Source organism: Hyperolius riggenbachi, chromosome 1 (assembly GCF_040937935.1).
Source record: "Hyperolius riggenbachi isolate aHypRig1 chromosome 1, aHypRig1.pri, whole genome shotgun sequence".
Classification (NCBI taxonomy): domain Eukaryota; kingdom Metazoa; phylum Chordata; class Amphibia; order Anura; family Hyperoliidae; genus Hyperolius; species Hyperolius riggenbachi.
In genome coordinates this window covers 495,333,842-495,354,467 of record NC_090646.1, presented here as the reverse complement: position 1 = coordinate 495,354,467, position 20,626 = coordinate 495,333,842, and the positions used below count along the sequence as shown (strand labels likewise).

Sequence of the window (20,626 nt, the reverse complement as noted above, 5' to 3'; positions counted from 1 at the left end):
CTATTACCTTTATTTTGTGTGTTTTTAAAACTAGACCTCTTAGCTTGACAAGGATGAGAAAGTCAGGGCTTTGTTGATTTCTTAATCCCTCCTGGAGGATATCACTAGTTTTTAATTTTCTGTTTTGATATGCTTAACCTCTTGAATATATAAATTATGCAGTGTATCTATGAGAGGAGATGTAACCTATTTACACAGCCTGATTAATTGCAAGCTGTGTATATTATTATTATTTTTTATTTAAGAAGCGCCAACACATTGCGTGGCGCTGTACAAACTAGGAAAACAAACAAGGGGTACATAATGATAAAGACAATTATATACATCAAATATGGACACTGGTACAAAATACAGAACTGGTGATTACAATAGCAGATTTAACATGATGAATAAAATGCAGTCCAAGCTATTAATTTAATGACATTCCAAGACACAAGAGGGTGAGAGAGCTCTGCCCTTGTGAGCCTACAATCTAAAGGAATGGGGTAGAAACAAGAGGTGGAGAAGTATACAGTATATATACAGGCAGTGTGTGATTAGGTAATTTAGTAAAGAGTAAAATTTGACACAAGGTTGAAGGGTGTATGGCCTAAGATAGAGCATATGCTTGTCAGAAAAGGTGAGTTTTGAGGGAGCATTTAAAGATTGCAAAGGTGGGAGAGTGACGGATGTGCTGTGGAAGGGCATTCCAGAGGAGGGGTGAGGCACGTGAGAAGTCTTGTACACGTGAATGTGAGCAGGTAATTGTAGAAGAGGATAGAAGGATCTGAGATTGCGGATGGGTTGGTATCTGGAAACTAGGGAGATGTACAGGGGGAGAGATTGTCGAGAGCTTTGTAGGTTGGGGTTAAGATTTTGAACTGGATCCTCTAGTTAATTGGTAGCCAGTAGAGCTTGACAGAGAGGAGCCACAGAGGAAGACCAAGAAGAGAGATGAATGAGACAAGCAGCAGAGTTCAGTACAGATTGGAGGTGTGCCAGTCAGTTGGAAGTCCACCAAGCAACACAGTATATTGCAATAGTCCAAATGAGATATAAGAGCATGTACTAACATTTTGGTATGTGGTATATGGTGGAAAGCAAGGCCCTGTTTGACTGCTCCTTCTACCAGCAGAATGAGTTACTAGAGATTGTGCATTTAAGACCATTTAAAAAAATCTGTTTTTACATAAAATAATCTCCCACATTGTTGTGTAATACATGATGTATGTCTGGTTTAGCGGATTATCAATGGAACCTTTAACTGGTTGGCTACTTCTCATAGATTCCGAATATGCTCTCTACAATCTCTCTCCCCTGTACATCTCCTCACTAGTTTCCAGATGCCACCCAAACACAATCTCAGATCTGTGCACAACCTTCTTCTGCCTTCCTTCACAGTCACGTCCTTGTATTTATGTATACAAGATTTCTTATGTGCCTCACTCTTCCTTTGGAATCTCCTTCCAAAACACATCTGTCTCTCTTCAGCCTTTGAAATCTTTAAGCGCTCCCTCAAAACGTACTTTTTTCGATAAGCATAATCTTTTACTTAAGGTCCATATCCATTTGGCGACTTTTGCGATGAACGATCCTTTTCAGGATATGGTGCAACATAATTTAACGACATTTTATTAAATCATGTTTAACGACTTGTTACCACCCACAGCAATCATTTGTATTGAAGGACTGTCATGTTGGATAACTGGATGAGCAATTGTCGCCATAGAATCCCGGGGCAGTTAACGGGATTGGGTAAATGATCATTTGCATGACCGTTTGTTTCCACGGATGTAAATTACTCTTAAAGATTAGATGACATGGATTGGGGAACAATCGTTCGTCGGGGGAGATCCCTGATCCATCTTGCCATGGGTACGTCGCTTTAGGCCATTCTCCCTTTAACCTCTGGCCAAGTTGTACTCCTTACTAATTTTAACCTAATACCACACTGCCTCTAGCTATTGTATAGTATTGTATGTATAGTATTGTAATCTCGCAAGGGCAGGGCTTTCTCATCCTTTTGTGTCTTGGAATTGCTATATATTTTGTTCATCATTCTATATTTGTCACTGTAATTACTATGTCTACCAATTCTATATAATATACCAATATATGTTTCGTATATGCCACTATTACTATGTACCCCATGTTTTTTCGCTTACTCTATGCAGTACCAGTGTTGCTTTATAAATCAAGAATAATAATAATGATACAGTAAAAAGTAGCTTCCTTATACAGAACTATAGGCAGCAATAAACTTTTGGCAATAGTCTCTAAATACCAGGGCTGTGTCGGTACAAAAATCATCCAAGTACCCAAAATGACTCAGACTCCGACTCCTTAGTCTTATACTTACCAGGGCTGTAGAATTGGTACAAAAATCCTCTGACTCCAACTCCAGGCACCCAAAATTGCTCCAACTCCGACTCCACAGCCCTGGCAAATAGCCAGATAGCCTGATTGATTTCAAATTGTTCAAATAGGTTGATACTGAACACTACCTTTCTTATGACCATGAAAGCGATTGATAAGGTGTACTTAGAGGTAGTGGGTCAAGAAAATATATCAAGTAGGTCATTCGGTTGTCTTCCTTCTGCAAATAAAAAAGTGGAATGACTGCAAATGCTGTTGTTTTTCTCTTGATTTGTTAGGAATGTGAGTTCAGATGGGGCAGAGGCTCGGAGAAGGCTGCGGGAGTGTGACGGCCTGGTGGATGCACTGCTACATGCTTTACAATCTGCTGTTAGTAAAAAGGACACAGACAACAAGGTGAGATTTCCTGCATCCTACACTATATAGTGAGACAGTATACTTTGTTTAGCATTGGTATTCTGAATGCAGCACTAGCATAATCTACAGAGGATATTGCCATTCCGTCCAGCTTAAAAAAATTACTGAAAGTTGCAACTCCGTCTTCTGATCTTATAGCCTTGCTAACCACAGTATTTCCCCTATTGCAGCGGCTTTCCTTTATAAAGCTTTATTATGTGCAGAATCCATACTCATTAGTTAATGTATGCTAATAGGCTCTTACACAGTGACGTGCATGTCTAGGAAGGCAAATAAGCCTATTCTTCTGAGTAAAGCATATTCTGCTCACTTGAATGCAAATCAGCCATTTGATCAAGTGGATTGGAGACAAGTGAGTATCTCGCCAGAGTAAAAATCAGCTGTGGCCTATACAAGACGCCATCCCTTATCTGTGTGACTGGCCACATTCCCCTAAGCCTAGTGGAGTAAATGAGCTTATTTAGAATGGTATTTCTCAATGCTAGGCCTCGTGTACCCCCAACAAGTCTTGTTTTCATGATTTGTCTACACCTTATAAGTGTTGTGGACTTAATAAGACATCACTTTTCACATACAATTAAAGGAAGTCAAGACCTGTTTGTTTAGGGTATTTTCATACTGATGCTTTGCATTGCAATAGAAACGGATTGGCGCATGGTACAATTCAGTCTATGCACAGTTCACACCACATCAGTTGCAATGCGATGCAACTGATTCCTTTGTTACAATGCAGAACATGCAGTGCATTGATAGATACACACAGTCCTACTGCCTCAAGTGGTTTTAGTTGTGTTATGTACCTTGCATTGCAATTCCCCAGTGTGAAACTAGCCTTTATTTAGCTTTGTGTCAGATCAATGTGTCATTGTTGAATCATTGGGTCTAAAGATGGTCTGCACAGCACTAGGCTCTGTTCCCACTTGGTGCTGGACCACGTGCGGCCAGCAGGAGCAGACAGTGTAGTGTCTGCTTCGATGGTCCTGGGGCAGATGCGCTCCCTCATAGGCTATATGGGGGAACATATCTGCCTACCCAGGATTATCGCGGACTGCACAAAAGTGCGTTCCACTTACTGCAACGGATGCCACGGATCCGTTGCAGCGTGACAAGTGTGAATGGCTCCTATTTATAAAATAAATAACAGTTCACTGTTTGTTTTAGTGAGAACAGACAAAAAAATGACCGTTCTCCACTTAAAGAGGAACTCCAGTGAAAATAATGTAATAAAAAAAGTGCTTCATTTTTACAATAATTATGTATAAATGATTTAGTCAGTGTTTGCCCATTGTAAATTTTTTTAAATCCCTGATTTATATTCTGACATTTATCACATGGTGACATTTTTAATGCTGGCAAATGATGTAGCTGCTGCTTGCTGTTTTGGCAGTTGGAAACCGCTGTAAACAGCTATTTCCCACAATGCAACAAGGTTCACAGACAGGAAACTGCCAAGAGTACGTACTCAGAATTTCTTTGTGGGAGGGGTTTCACCACAATATCAGCCATACAGCGCCCCTTGATGGTCTGTTTGTGAAAAGGAAAATATTTCTCATGGGAAAAGGGGTATCCGCTACTGATTGGGATAAAGTTCAATTCTTGGTCGGAGTTTCTCTTTAAGTGGGAACAGAGACCCAGGCCCCAGACTGTTGCCCGCAGGGAGTATCCCAGTCCCTGCCAGACGACTGTTCTCACACATGTGTAGGAGGCTGAAGGTAAAGCAGAAATGTTTGCTCTCTTTTTAATATAATTGTAAGGCATAGTTAGCACTGCAAATTATTCCTGGTATTTCATAGCTTTTCAGCTGTAGCACAGTGAGCACAATGGGTATACGCTGTAATACTGAGGTCTGTCCATACTAGAAGCACTGACTGGACCTGATGAAAATCCTGCTGCTCCATAGATCAGTATCAGAGCCAGGGAAATCACTAACAAGTGTATCATCAGTCATCAGCTGTAAAGTGACAGTCAGTTGGGATAGTAAATGAGGCAAATAAATCCAAGTTGATGCTGGATTATGCGGTTTGTATGCAAATTTATGAAAATGGAACAATTGAATCCTGCCAAGGGAGAATTGGTCCTTTTAAAGTACATAGTCATACAGAATTTGCATAATCCTGCATCATTTTGGAAATATTTGCATATCATTGACCATCTCCATCAGTCAGCACCTGCTGAAAATGCCAATTAGAATAAGTTGTTTTTTTTATTTTTGTTGTAGGAGGGGGGTTGTTTCTAAATGTATATTTGTTTGCTGTAAGGACTGGGTTCTTGATACATGCATGTGAAAATGTGGTTGATCCTTAATTCACTCAGTCAACCACATTTTAAGCCCCATCTATACCATACAAATTTTTGTCTGATTAATTTGATTAGATTCAATCCGACATGTCCGATCGGGATTCGATTCGATTCAATTTGCCATTGCAAAACAATGGCAAATTGAATCGAATCCCGATCTGACTTGTCGGATTGAATCGAATTGAATCGAACAAAAAATTATATGGTGTTGATGGAGCTTTAACGATAAAAGAAAAAATAAAACTAGATGCACATCTGCTTTATTCCAGTCCCATTGATTCTAACATAACTTACTAAGTAACCCCACTTTCCCAGAATAATAAAACACAATCCTTATTAAGTCATCTCTATGTATTTCAAGTGTTAGCTGTATAACACAGACATTTCTATGCTTGCTTCCCATGGGTGTTTTCCCAAGCCTTTGCGCTTTAGCGCTGCAGGTTTCCCACCATCCTATGGAATGTGTCATTGCAGGCAACCCAGCGAGGCAATTGGGATACAATGGAGTGCAATATGTTTTACTTCCTGCTTTGTGCAGACTCCGTAACTGAGGGACAATGAATACTCTTTACCTGTCACCAAGATATATACTGTTGCTAGAGTTCCCAGAAAGCTTTCTAGAAAAGGTATACCAGCTGCAGACAAGTTTCAATATATTTAATGGCATCCAGTTACAACATGGCTTGTGTACTGACATATGACCTGGAAATAAAAGTTATTGCTATGTGTAATTTAGAGAAGGTAACAAAGCAATGTCTAAAGCCTCTGGGATTCCACTGGTAAATCTGACCAGCAGTGGTGGTCCTAGTAAAATGACACCCAGAGAGCATAGAGAACTCCTCTGACAATTCCCAGAAGGACTCGGACGAACATCTCAGGAAACACAGCTCGACTTAGTTCATCCCATGGCTCATTATTCCACCCTTAGGAAACATAAAGAAGTATTGCTAAATTGTAGTTCATATTATTAATGCAAGGTTTATTGATCCAAAATGTAAGCAGGGAGAACATTTCATAACCTTAGTTCAGGGTCAACTCTTACTAGTGTGCACTGTAATGCAGTAAAAAAAATTAGATAGTGACGCTACCTGCTGCTATGGAGCTGATCCCCATCCAGCTATTCTAGTGCCTGTGTATAGAAAACGATAACATTGTATTAAGACCCGGAGAAGCAGGTTCTAAACTCCTCTGAAATATTAGCATGTTCCCTGTTCATGGGCACCCTAATAAATGGACAGGCGTCAACATCAGGCAGAGTAATTTATTTTATTGTATTATTTACAGTTAGAAAGACGCTAATCAATAATTGTCTTGCTGGGAAACGCTACTAGAGGAACATAAAAGTTCTTCTAAATTTTCTTTAAAAAAAATTGTCTTTAAAAAAAAATACCCAAAAAACGTTGTTACCCTGAAGATTTTGTGATAATGTCTTGTGGACTGGTCTCAGAGACCTAGCACAGCTTAACATAGTAAAATCGTGTCATAGTCAAACATGGTGGTTAGCAGTATGATGATCTGCTAGTTTTGTGCTGCAAGGTCTGCCATCAGATATGGAAAGCTGGAAGTCAGCTGTTTGATAGAAAGTACAGAAGCAGAATGTCTTGCCACCAGGCCATGGTCTGAAGCTGAAGAAATCCAATTTAAATTGGTGAAAAAACACACATAGGAGTGGCCCAGGTAAAAATACAAACTTGAACCCTGTTAACATATGTGGCAGGAGTTTAAGTTTACATTCTGCATTTGAAACTGACAGACAACCCCTCCCTCCTTCCCATGCCTCTGGTCTCTCCCTATCTAAAATAGTTTCCCCAGGGACTGTTGGTAGTAGAGCACACTCACCTGTCCTCCAGTGGACCTGTTCACCGTGACCCGGTGGCATGTATGTTGTGTTACTGCATACGTGCTGCCAGGTCAGGGGGAAACAGGTGGGGATGGAGATGGGACACGGGAAGTCGGGGACCGGTGGACGGGTGAGTGTGCGTTGTTGCCAACACTCCGCAGCGGCACTGGGGAGCTATAAATATGGGGAAGTCAGGGGGCCCCGCCAGCCAGTCCTGTACTTCAGCAGGGGCAGTTCAAAAGATGTTTTAATACATTTCAAGCTAAAATCGATTTGCAGTGTGTGGTAGCAATAGATCCCTCTGACCAGATTTCTATACTAGCGGGATCTGTCGGTAAAAGTGAGGGGGCCATCTGCCGTTGTATGTCCACACTATTGTAACCGTTTTTTATGAGTAATCAAAAATACAAGAAATCGGGTAGGCGACGAGTACTTTTTAACACCAAAGTAAGTCAGAATTTCCCTTCTATGTGGCCAGCCACAAAAGATGTTCATTGTTTAATAGCTTCCTCATGCTTGCTTTCCAGTCTGTGGAGAATTGTGTGTGCATTATGCGGAACCTCTCTTACCACGTCCACAAGGAGGTGCCAGGAGCAGACAGATTCCATGACTTGGATGGCACACTGCAGAGCGGCACTGGTGGACAGCAAAAGAAGAAAAAAGATGATGCTGGCTGCTTTGGAGGCAAAAAAGCTAAAGGTAACTTGGGTGGAGTGGTAGACGGGACTGTATGCAGTGGCAATGACCTATTTTTAAACTTTTTCAGATTTGTATTGTCCTATGCTTCCTTTTCAATCTTGTGACCCCACCACCTCTTTTCATGGACTAACTCGGACTTTAATTGCTGTCTCTCTGTAAAATTGCATGACCATGCATCTTATACCCTGTTTGCGTGTATAAGCTTCTGCTACTGCTCTGTCTGCGCCTTATTAACATTGTATGTATCCCTATTTATTGTCCAGAGCTGCGTAATACAGTATGTTGGTGCTTTATAAATGCAATAAATAATAATGTTAATGAACTCTTGACAGGTAGGTCTGCATGTTCAGCCATTTTGTTGCTGTCCTTGCCTTGCCACTTTATTTTTGTGCATATCGTGTACATAACTGTACATTCTCTACACATTACACAATTGTCTTGGCATACTTGGCTATTCTTTACAGAGTAAAAAAACAATCTGTTGCAAGGGTATACAGGAATTTATGGAGTTGATAATGATCTATTAAGTCACAAAGTAAACAGTAGAGTTTGCTTGGCTCTTTGTCTGCCACCAGTCTGTACCGTGTTATCACCAGGAATTGGGCAAAGTTTGGCTTGTTCAGGCTTGCTCTGCCTGTGTTTATAGAGGCTGGATTCCAGCTACATTCCCTGCCATGCTCTGCTGAAAGTGTGCTATGGCTTGTGTGTGTCTGCAGCCCCTGCCCCACAGCCTCATTACTATGAATGACAGCGCAGTCACAGAAAGGAATATCCCACAGTGCACTCTGTACAACTGTGCCAGCCTAACAAAGGCAACATACAGGTATAATCCTGCCGAATAATGGAAGCCACATGCAGGCTAATAAAGTGATTTGTATGCAATGCTTTGGTTATTTCTGCACAGTTTGGAAAATGCCACAGCATGCTGTTTTAAATGTTTTTCTGCATGTGTCTCGTAGCCTCTTTATATAATATATTGGTAAATTAAGGGACAGCCATTGGAAGCAAACAAACAAAAACACCTAAGTGTTTTTATTGAATATTGTTAGTCACTCCTGGTAATAAATATGCTTTTCTAATGTAGCAGATTTCTCCCTTTGCCTGTAAAGTTGTCCTATTTGTTGATTCTGCAGTAGAAGGGTCACAAGTACCAGTGCATGTGTAGCAGCAGAGATGTTCAGCATACCTGATACAGACAGGTTTTGATCAATTGCTAAAAGTTTAAACACCTGCACAATGGTTTTTGGTGGAAGGAATCAGAACTTGATTCCTCAGGCTGACAGCCCAGGAGGAGGCACATCGCTATGCTACAGCCAAAAGTTGTCTACTGTTGCTATGGGAGGGGAGATGACGGTGCAGCACACTACAGAGCAGGAAGGGGTAAGGAAGGGAACAATGTGCTCAGGGGTTGCTGTCATTTTTGCCTTTTACATGTATCCAGAGGTGCAAATAGAAATTGAGTAGTTTCCCACTGTTACCAGTCATGGTCTTTGAATGATTTAAAAGCTGAATCCTGACTGGTTGCTCAGAGCAACTGCTTCACTGTTGCCCCAGGTTTTTTTGCATCACACACAGCAGATAAGATAAGGTCATTATGAATACCATCCTGTCACTTTTATACCACTATATACAGCGTAAAAGTGGACCTTATTTATAAAGACGGGTACAAAGAGAATTGGGCTAAAAAAGGTGAAGTGTTGCCCAGTATCAGGTTTTTCCCCTTTTGAAGCTGAAATCTGATTTTCTTGCTTGCTTACTTTTTAAAATCCGTTTTCTTTGCATTCCTCTTGAAAAATTGGCCTGACTAAGTGAGATCTGTTACAAAATAAAAACATATGATTACTATTACAGTGATTGTAACAATATCCCAGATTAACTCAGGAGGTATTTTTTATCTGCCTATTTTTGTAAAGCACCAAAACTTAAACGTCTTCATCTAATTAAGTATGCACTATTGGCAGTGTTGAGTAAGTTGCGCTAATTTTCAGACTCCATGCATGCAATAGATTGCCTTTTGTTTGGCTGCATAGTGCTGTGCGTTAGTCCACTGTTGTTCTTTATGTCATGTTATGAAACAAAACTTGGAAACACCAGTAAGTTCTGTGTTTGTGGATAAGCTGGCTAACTGACTATATCAACTGTTTACAAGCGATATTCAAGCCTCTGATGATCATAATGGTGGCCATACAGTACATGGTACAATTTTTTCATACAATCTTACCATTTCTATGTAATATAAGGGAACTGCCTAAATTATCCTTCCAGTATATTCACTTAATTTACCCTTCTACTATATAGAAATGGTAAGATTGTATGAAAAAATTGTACCATGTATGACCACCATTAGACAGCCTTCCTTTCCCCCTCTACAACTGTACAATTGATATACGGTGCCTGGCGTTGCTCAAAGTAGAACACTCTTCCCTTTATAGATGTCTCTTCCATGTCCGCAGGTTGACAGGAAGTACACGCAGAAATCATTATGCCATACCCCCAAATTACTATGTGCATAGATCCAGCACCTGGGAAGAGTGTATACATCTTGCACATGCAGCTGGTAGCAATGCATGCAGAGGAGTGCCTGGTCCAGCTGTTGCTGTATGTCACTAGAATGCAGAACTGCACATAATCTAGATCTTTACTGTGTATGATATGGGCAGGCAAACCCCAAACAATTTTCCTAAAGAAGCAATGGTAATGAGGTTGTTTGATACTTAATGGTTATATTAAAGCAGCATCTATACATTTTAGACCCACGTGTGAATGCTGGTTGGTAAAAAAGTTTCCCTAGCCCACTATTGCCTACCTTATTCATTCATTCATTCATACATCCTCATCCCTCATTCAAGACTTTGTTCTGCAGATTTCCTACCCATGTTATGTATGTAGCTATTAATGATGGTCAGTGAGATGAAAATCATTCTGAGTTGATGCTGGATTATGCAAATTATGTATGCAAATGTATGCAGCTTGAAAATGTACCAATGAAATTACACCTTGGTGGGATATAATTGGTCCATTTTCAAGCTGCATAAGTTTGCATACAATATTTACAAACTCCTGAATTAACTAGGAATTATTTGCATCTCATTGACCCTATCCCTTGCACCTATTTCGTATCACTGTTCAAGATCTTCCTTGTTCTTTACCTGCGGGTAATAGACAGAAATTTTGAAGCCACCTGATCTTCCGTTTCATGTTGTGCCTGTAGCCTGTCCTCTCTCTCTCTCTCTGGAGTGTTGTGGTATAACTGTGCTATCACCTGTAAGCAGTGTGGGGTTGGGAACTGAGGACTTAGCAATAGTGTTGCCATTTTTTATGTAGTTCTCAGTATGGTAATAAGAGAATAAAGGCACATCTGCAATGATTTCTCCTTCTTCCCTATGAAGAGAATAAGCTATACTCCCTCAGCTTGTTACTTTTCAGAATAGTATTCCACCAGTCCAGGATGACCTTGTATAACAGATTGTGTATATTGTACTTGTGTCTGTGCTTTAGTTAGTACTAGATAAACACATTCTTACTGACATATTATACATTTCTGTGTAAACATGAGTAGGTCCTGCATACCAGTCACAGCGCAGTTTATGCTAAGATGTTAGCAGAACAGCCAGACGTTCTCCTTACTCAAGCTACGCTTGTCTGCAGCAAACCGGTTCTGTACATCACAGATATACAGTAGTGCTTTACAGGTTTCCTGTTCTGCATTGTTGTGATTCTTCTGCCTGCTTTTCTCTGTCCCTCATGTAATTCACCTCTCTTCTCTTGCTTTCCTGCTTATTAGAGGAGTGGTTTAATCAAGGTGAGTCTGTAGCCTCTACTGCTTTACCCTCCTTTTACCCTTCTTTTCTCCCTGATTTTAAGGCCATTAGACACAGCTCTGTTTCTGAGGTCTTTTTGGTTGGAGAAAAGGTTTTTGTTTTCTTTTCTTGCTTCTGTAATTACATTTCCCCCATAATGCAGCATTTTGTATATACAAAGTCTTCTTTCTGTCTGTGGTATATTTTTGAGGTTACCAGCCTGTAGAAGTGCCATATTTTGGCACGGACTCTGCTTAGTGGTTTACATTGTGATATTTCCTTCATGCAGTGCCAACGTATTATGCTAGGCTTTACAGAGAACATTGAACCATTCATTCATCTTTATAATATAGTAGGGATGCTTTCAAGTCCTCAATGTGAGAGGATCTTTGGGCAAAACCGAAACTCCATTGAGGAATGTATCATTTTTAAATGCATTTTGTATCAGAGTTAGACAGATAAAACACTTTTGAACAATTGTATAACAAATAACAGCATATAACATTCTACTCCTAACAGTGGTTTCCTTTATCAAGGCCACATTTTCTCTACAGAACCGAGAAAAGGTCTCTGAGGTCTGAATAACAGAAAGTCAAGGATTATTTGACATGTTGAGCATATATTTGGAATGGTAATGAGCACTAAAGTACAACATATTTTGTGGAGCATTGGTACATGTTTTTTTTTTTTTTAAAGAAGTGCAGTTATAATTTAAAACCAGGGTTGGAGAGTCCGTACATAATTTTTTTAACTCTACTTTTAATATACCAATGAATTGTCCACATTGATTGAAATGATTCAACATACAAGGCATCAAATCTCTGCGGAGCTAATGTCATTTTAAAACTCAATAAAGATGGTTTCTACTTTTGGGAGCACAGCGCAAAACTACTGACTGGAAAGCCCTCTTAGCTGGTCACTGCCCACATGAGTGAGATTACTGTTGGGTAGCTCAGAACATGGGAGGCAGAGGGAAGCTCCGGAGGGCTTGCTTATCTCTTTGCCTTAAACTCAAGAGGTCTGCATAAAGCATATCCCTGGGTAAGAGCATATTAGGAGAGTACAGACAAGCCCCCTGAACACTTTTGGCCCTAAGTGGGAGCCTAGATTGCTTTGGTGCGATCCATCTTTGGGTATAACTCTAAGCCATGTACAGTTCAACTTCGTTTTAGAGAAATCTAACCCTTTTGCACCTTCTTCACACGCTGCTTAGAGCAGGTGTATAGACGATAACTCCAAAATTATATAGAAAGTCACCAATCTAGCCACCTTTCCTGTATTGCTTGGACAACACTTTGGCAGCTACTTTGAATTGCTGTTCTCTCATACACTACAAGCTAAAGGACTAGTCTCTAATTCAGCCCAGTACCTTTGCTTTCGAATTATACCTCAGATGGGCTTTAAAATAAACAATTTATGGAGGAAGCCTTGAACCTGTGTAAGGCCAGAAACCCACTAGGAGCGATTTTCTGAGCGTTTTGCGATTTGAAAACTCTTGCCAGCGGCGGCTCCAGCTTCAGAATTTTTTTGGGGGGGGGGGGGCTCAAAAGGGGCACAATGGCTGGCGGGACTCCGCGGCGACAGGAGTGGGTGTGGTCATGCCATCATGTGGGCGGGGCTAACTGTAATGTAGTTGTACCAGCTAATTTAGTTACATTTAAAAAAAATGAAGTAAATGCATGTAATGACAGACAGCCTTTCAATAATAAATGCACGTAATGACAGACAGCCTTTCACCAGTAAATGCATGTAATGAGAGACAGCCTTTCAATAGTAAATGTGTGTAATGAGAGACAGTGTTCCACCAGTAAATGCAGATAATGAGACAGCGTTTCCCCACTAAATGCACATAAGAGACAGCCTTTCACCAGTAAATGCACATAATGAGACAGCGTTTCCCCACTAAATGCACATTAGAGACAGCCTTTTACCAGTAAATGCATGTAATGAGACAGCCTTTCACCAGTAAATGCATGTAATGAGAGACAGCCTTTCACCAGTAAATGCATGTAATGAGAGACAGCCTTTCACCAGTAAATGCACGTAATGAGAGACAGCGTTTCCCCACTAAATGCACATAAGAGACAGCCTTTCCCTGGTAAATGCATGTAATGAGAGACAGCCTTTCACTAGTAAATGCACATAAGAGACAGCTTTTCACCAGTAAATGCACATAATGAGAGACAGTGTTTCACCAGTAAAAGCATGTAATGAGAGACAGCCTTTCACCAGTAAATGCATGTAATGAGAGACAGCGTTTCACCACTAAATGCACATAAGAGACAGCCTTTAACCAGTAAATGCACAGAATGAGAGACAGCCTTTCACCAGTAAATGCACGTAATGAGACAGCGTTTCACCACAAAATGCATGTAATGAGAGTGTGTTTCACCAGTTAATGCACATAATGACAGACGGTCTTTCACCAGTAAATGCATGTAATGATATAGATGTCCCCAGTATATGTAGCCAGGGGTATGTGTGCCCAGTATATGTAGCCAGGGGTATATGTGCCCAGTATATGTAGCCAGGGGTATATGTGCCCAGTATATGTAGCCAGGGGTATATGTGCCCAGTATATGTAGCTAGGTGTATAGTTGTCCCCAGGGGTATATGTCCTAGTATATGTAGGCAGGGGTATATGTGCCCAGTATATGTAGCCAGGGGTATATGTGCCCAGTATATGTAGCCAGGGGTATATGTGCCCAGTATATGTAGCCAGGGGTATATGTCTCCAGTGTATGTAGCTAGGGGTATATGTGCCCAGTATATGTAGCCAGGGGTATATGTAGCCAGGGATATATGTCCCCAGTATATGTAGCCAGGGGTATATGTCAACAGTATATGTAGCCAGGGGTATATGTCCCCAGTATATGTAGCCAGGGGTATATGTCACCAGTATATGTAGCCAGGGGTAGATCTCACCAGTATATGTAGCCAGGGGTATATGTGCCCAGTACATGTAGCCAGGGGTATATGTGCCCAGTACATGTAGCCAGGGGTATATGTGCCCAGTACATGTAGCCAGGGGTATATGTGCCCAGTACATGTAGCCAGGGGTATATGTGCCCAGTACATGTAGCCAGGGGTATATGTGCCCAGTACATGTAGCCAGGGGTATATGTGCCCAGTACATGTAGCCAGGGGTATATGTGCCCAGTACATGTAGCCAGGGGTATATGTGCCCAGTGCATGTAGCCAGGGGTATATGTGCCCAGTACATGTAGCCAGGGGTATATGTGCCCAGTACATGTAGCCAGGGGTATATGTGCCCAGTACATGTAGCCAGGGGTATATGTGCCCAGTACATGTAGCCAGGGGTATATGTGCCCAGTACATGTAGCCAGGGGTATATGTGCCCAGTACATGTAGCCGGGGGTATATGTGCCCAGTACATGTAGCCGGGGGTATATGTGCCCAGTACATGTAGCCGGGGGTATATGTGCCCAGTACATGTAGCCGGGGGTATATGTGCCCAGTACATGTAGCCGGGGGTATATGTGCCCAGTACATGTAGCCGGGGGTATATGTGCCCAGTACATGTAGCCGGGGGTATATGTGCCCAGTACATGTAGCCGGGGGTATATGTGCCCAGTACATGTAGCCGGGGGTATATGTGCCCAGTACATGTAGCCGGGGGTATATGTGCCCAGTACATGTAGCCGGGGGTATGTGTGCCCAGTACATGTAGCCGGGGGTATGTGTGCCCAGTACATGTAGCCGGGGGTATGTGTGCCCAGTACATGTAGCCGGGGGTATGTGTGCCCAGTACATGTAGCCGGGGGTATGTGTGCCCAGTACATGTAGCCGGGGGTATGTGTGCCCAGTACATGTAGCCGGGGGTATGTGTGCCCAGTACATGTAGCCGGGGGTATGTGTGCCCAGTACATGTAGCCGGGGGTATGTGTGCCCAGTACATGTAGCCGGGGGTATGTGTGCCCAGTACATGTAGCCGGGGGTATGTGTGCCCAGTACATGTAGCCGGGGGTATGTGTGCCCAGTACATGTAGCCGGGGGTATGTGTGCCCAGTACATGTAGCCGGGGGTATGTGTGCCCAGTACATGTAGCCGGGGGTATGTGTGCCCAGTACATGTAGCCGGGGGTATGTGTGCCCAGTACATGTAGCCGGGGGTATGTGTGCCCAGTATATGTAGCCGGGGGTATGTGTGCCCAGTATATGTAGCCAGGTGTATAGTTGTCCCCAGTATAGGTAGGTAGGACGTACCATGTATAACCAGGTGTATAGGTGTCCCCAGGAGGGGTGGAAGCGGAGAGAAGAGCAAGCCGTGTGGACAGCGGCGGAGAAGGGGGCCGTCTTCCCCCCCCCCCCTTCCCTCACCTTGGGGCTCCCCTTCTCTGCCTCGCTCCCCCCTCAGATATCAGCGGCTGGTTTATGAAACCACGACTACGACTTCGGGTACCCAAAATGGCTCAGACTCCTCGACTCCACCTCCTTAGTCTAATACTTAACAGGGCTGTGGATTTTGTACAAAAATCATCTGACTCCTCAGTTTATGAAATCAACGACTGCGACTCCGGGGGCCCAAAATTGCCTCGACTCCGACTCCACAGCCCTGCATTGTTCAAGATATGGGTAAGACCTATAAATGCATTTATTTCTGCTGTGATTGCCACCCCCAGGTAGGAGGTACATGGGTCCTGGGGAAAATGCCACATAAGGCCGAAACACATTTCCTATAAATATTGATTACTGGACAGGACAATTTACAGTGATAGAAATTGGAAGATACACAAGTAACCTGGAAATTAAGATTATTTTAAATTCTGGGAGATCTGTACCAGATAACTACATCTTACATTCACTTTCTGCTGTAACTGTGTTTGATATCCAGGACATTTCTGCGCACAATTTTGCCCAGTCTTTGTGTAGTACCAGCTGGCTGTGACTGGGGTTATAAATGTATAGTTTTTTTCTAAAGTACAGGCTGCAACAATGCCAATGGTACAGTCTAGCTATAATCTGCAGCTATCCTTTAATAAATCTGTGAATAATGGCTACCTTTTTCCTTCTTGTCAATGTCAGATGACCAGCATGACTTCCCAGTGGGATAAGGAATCATTATAGAGCTGTGACAATAGATGTTCAGTTGATCACTGTTCACTGCTTCTATGACAAGCTGAATAACATTGATTCTACTGACCAATTTTTTTTGTACCTCTCCAGCATATAATCTGATAATGCTGCTTAATTTTCATTTATAGGTAATGCTGAAAAATACCACTCCAATTATAATGTATGGGGTGTCTAAATTGCAGTATATTGGTAACCTCTTACCTTACTTACCATTGTGGGAGATGTCCATCATAATTTGCTAATGGAATATTGGAGGGTTTATATCCAATTAGAATGTTATCGTATTAAATAATTAAGGCTTCTATGCATGCAAGAAGTAAAATTTAACAATTAAAGAAGTAATTGGTGTACAAAGAATGAAAGGAGCAGCTGTAAATATGGCAATGGAAATGAGAGTGCAAACAGTTAGAGTGCCCTCCAGCCATTCACTTGCAGAACTGTACAAAATAACAGGAGCATCTTGTTTATTCCTGGGGACAGAGGATGGCGGCGTAGGGTGGAATGCTTTTGTAAAATCCTCTCTTCTGAAAATCCCTGCATTTTTGCTTTAGATTATTTTATGCAGTCTGTGGAAAGGAGTGCCTTCTTGAGACAGATGGAAGTTACTGCGTGGCTGCGGAAAACATTCATGAGTAAAAGACGAAAGTTGCTTTTGTATTTCGGACAGGCTTCTATTAGTAAAGTTGCAGAATCTTCGTGCGTTGCCTGTTCCTCTCCACCCCCACCTACCTTTGTGTACGGTTTTCAAAATTTTCCTTTAGCCAATTGTCACATTTTTTTTGAGACCATAAAAGAAAGGCTTGTGATGTTCCCTACTATTGCCCTCCGGTTCTCTCCTCTTAAAGAGTGTGAATGAGGCACGAAAGAAAAGGGAATGGGAGAGGTGGTAGGAGGGAATATCATGGCAAGCCTGCTTCTTTCTGGCTGAAAATTTGCTTTTAGCTGAAAATCTAATTTTTCAAGGAGTGATTACGGGGACTAGGAGTGGAATGGACGGCACACAAAGGTATGTGCATCCAGCATGAACATACCTCTGTGCTTCCCTTATGTTTAAATCGTTTTTATTGGGGTTTTTGAAAAAGAAAATAAACAGTACAGCCAAATAGGCAGTTGTATACATTTGTCTATAAAAATGTTCACATTCGTAATAATAACATAGCTTTTATAACGGCCGTTGAGAGTAGTTTTCCAGATCAAACAGTATTCATAGTGATAGTAACATTTGTTTATATGTCATACATGTAGTAATAATCCAATTGGAGTACTTAACACATGTATTTACGCAACATATTGTTGCTAATCCTGTTACTAGATATATGTTTCATAAACACAGTGAAGATGTCCGCACACTCGCTGGTATGATCCAAGGGTTTTTATTTCAATCCAACTCGCAAATACAGAAAATTGGCTGACATGTTTCGGATAAGATCCTTACTCATAGCCTAAACACACTGACATCTTGGTGGAGCATATATACTATCAAGACCTGCCCCTAAGGCCGTATATTGTATTTTTGTCATCCTGTCATTTTATGTATAGTTGCATGGTGGACATATTTTACCAGACCTCAGGTCTGTGCCTTTAAATTTGAGTTAAGGCCTCTCTCCTATGGCTGTAGGAGTATACGCCCTTAGGGGCAGGTCTTGATAGTATATATGCTCCACCAAGATGTCAGTGTGTTTAGGCTATGAGTAAGGATCTTATCCGAAACATGTCAGCCAATTTTCTGTATTTGCGAGTTGAATTGAAATAAAAACCCTTGGATCATACCAGCGAGTGTGCGGACATCTTCACTGTGTTCCTGTTCTGCTGTCCGGTATCCAGCACCTTGCATAAGGTATCAGAGGTAGAGCGGACTTCCTCTATTGCATCTATATATGTTTCATAGTAAGAAGACTTTTAGGATACTTCCATAGATAAATGATTAATTGACTGTGTTGCTTTGAGATTAGCTATCTTTCGAATGGAGCAGATCTCCCTAAGAGTTGGGGGACCAAAACCCCCCTGCTGAACTCTCAGGGGTCACGTCCATCTCAATAAGTCAAAGCATAGTCATCTATGTGTTTCCAGTTAACGTTAAGTTGAGTAGTTCCTCTGTGCTTACCTTAGATAGCTTTGCCTTGGGTCAGGTGTGCTTTACATGGATATGTAAATAACCTTCTTTCTCAGTATAATGGTTTAATTTATTTATTCAGGAGAAAATTTGGTCTTGCAGTCCTGACCATTAAAATAAAATAAAACACAGAATTATTTGTCAGGTTTCTAGCTCCCTTTAATAGTTCTTGCATAGCTACGTGTGGACTACTTTTCTTACCAACTCTGTATGTCCTGCTTCAGTAAAATCATTGAAGTTATATAATTGTTCCTCCAACTGGAAATTCAGCTAACTGCTTACACACCTTTGACTGATTCCCCCCCCCCCCCCCCCTCATGGGAAGTAGGTTATTGTGATGTTGCTTATATTTTAGAGCACAGAGGAAGTTCTGAGTTTAGGTCTGCTTTAGGACTAAGCTTAACCCAAAATACTTTTGTGTGCACACCTCACAATGTAAACCTGATGTCTTTGTTCAGTGTATCTTGGATAACTATATTTAAAAAAATAATTTACGACCACAAAGTACTTGCAGGTTCCTACTTTGGAAGCCAAAACCCATAATGCATTATTTTAGGAGTGGATGGAACTTTGGGAAATCTTTTCATTGTTCTTTTAAACCAACCAATCCCTGCAATCCCAGATCCACAGGTTCTAATAATCTAGACATACCCAGAGTCCACCTGGAAACTTTTGGTCCCCAGAGCCTTTTGTCATGCTGCTCCTACATTATGGAACTCCTTACCTCAGCAGATCAGGACAGCTCCATCTCTGGACGTGTTTAAGTCCAGACTGAAAACCCACCTGTTTAGTTTGGCATTTGCAGAAACATAATATTTGTTGTGTGAATACTTCATCCTACTACCAACTACTGAATCTGAGAGAGCCTAAGCGCTTTGAGTACTATGGGAGAAAAGCACTGTAGAAATGTTATTGTATTGTTGTGTTGTAACTTTTGGGCAGCTATATTAAGGCCAGTACATACACTAGAGCGTCTCGGCAGTTTGGTTTCCTATGCAGCTGCTCAGTTGCAGCACAGAGAGAGTGCATTATTTTCCCGCTTTCATCCTTCTGGAAGCTGCTCCACCATATCCTGCCTATCGCCCCTTCCCCCATGACAACAGAACACACAGCAAGGCTGTATCGGCACAACGTGTCTGTATGGCACTCGGCCTCAAATTGTTCCCTGAGGGATGAGTCCTGATCCATGCATGTGACAATATTTGTGTATGCGTGTGTACAGTATACACCTAAGTGCAAGGTATGTACTTCCTCTGACTGACTGTACTTGTGGGGTTTGAGGCAGGGATTTTGGGTTCACAGTTTAATTTTGTAGAGACAAATTCACAACTTTTTTAAGTGGGCATAAAGGAACCTAGAGTCTCTCTACTGATAAAGCACTGTAAAATACAATATTAGATTTTTGCTGGTTACAACTGTAGTGGGGACTTTTTGGTTCATTTAGGTCAACTTTAAAAAGATCTGATGGTTTTGTGTTTTGAAATATTTGGAAGTAAAAAACAGATTGATATCATAGATAGAAGTAGATAATTATGCTTTTGTCTTTGTGGTTATCATTTTTTTTCCTTCTAGCTATATTTAATATGACATTTTATTGATTGGAATTTTGATGGATCATAATAGAAATGGATAATTGATGTCCGTAACATTTTCAATTCAATCAATTAAAATTGCTTAGCAAAAATGTGCAGTTGCTGCATGGAATAATATACAGTATAGTTGCTCAGTGACACCCTTTGTAAACCACTTTTATAACTAACAGTATATTTTTCTTATAACGATACTCCAGATGTAACATAGCTTGTTGTTGTTTTTGAACAGACTTCATGACTAGATTTTGATTAATTTTTCTACTTGTGTCCACGCTTCGAACTGCGGCTGTCGGCTGTACTGCAGGGGATTCATCTCTGAGACCGTTCCTTGCATACAATTTTGCAATGAAAAAAAAACGGGAAACGCTATTGCAATTGATTGGCTTAGGCTGTAATTTGTTTTCCACTGTTTACAT

At 41.4% G+C, this 20,626-nt stretch overlaps 1 protein-coding gene across 20 annotated transcripts in view; it reads left to right on the top strand.

The window, feature by feature from the left end:
- Nucleotides 1-20,626, top strand: part of ARVCF (ARVCF delta catenin family member) — a 1,120,703-nt gene that overhangs the window by 1,038,502 nt on the left and 61,575 nt on the right. For 17 of the 20 annotated variants that reach the window (XM_068243390.1, XM_068243385.1, XM_068243392.1 and 14 more), the window contains 3 exons: nucleotides 2,634-2,751; nucleotides 7,438-7,609; nucleotides 11,394-11,411. In XM_068243390.1, coding sequence (XP_068099491.1) covers nucleotides 2,634-2,751; nucleotides 7,438-7,609; nucleotides 11,394-11,411 — 308 coding nt within the window. The remainder of the gene's footprint in view (nucleotides 1-2,633; nucleotides 2,752-7,437; nucleotides 7,610-11,393; nucleotides 11,412-20,626) is intronic. The other 3 variants (XM_068243391.1, XM_068243389.1, XM_068243394.1) reach the window with 1 other exon arrangement.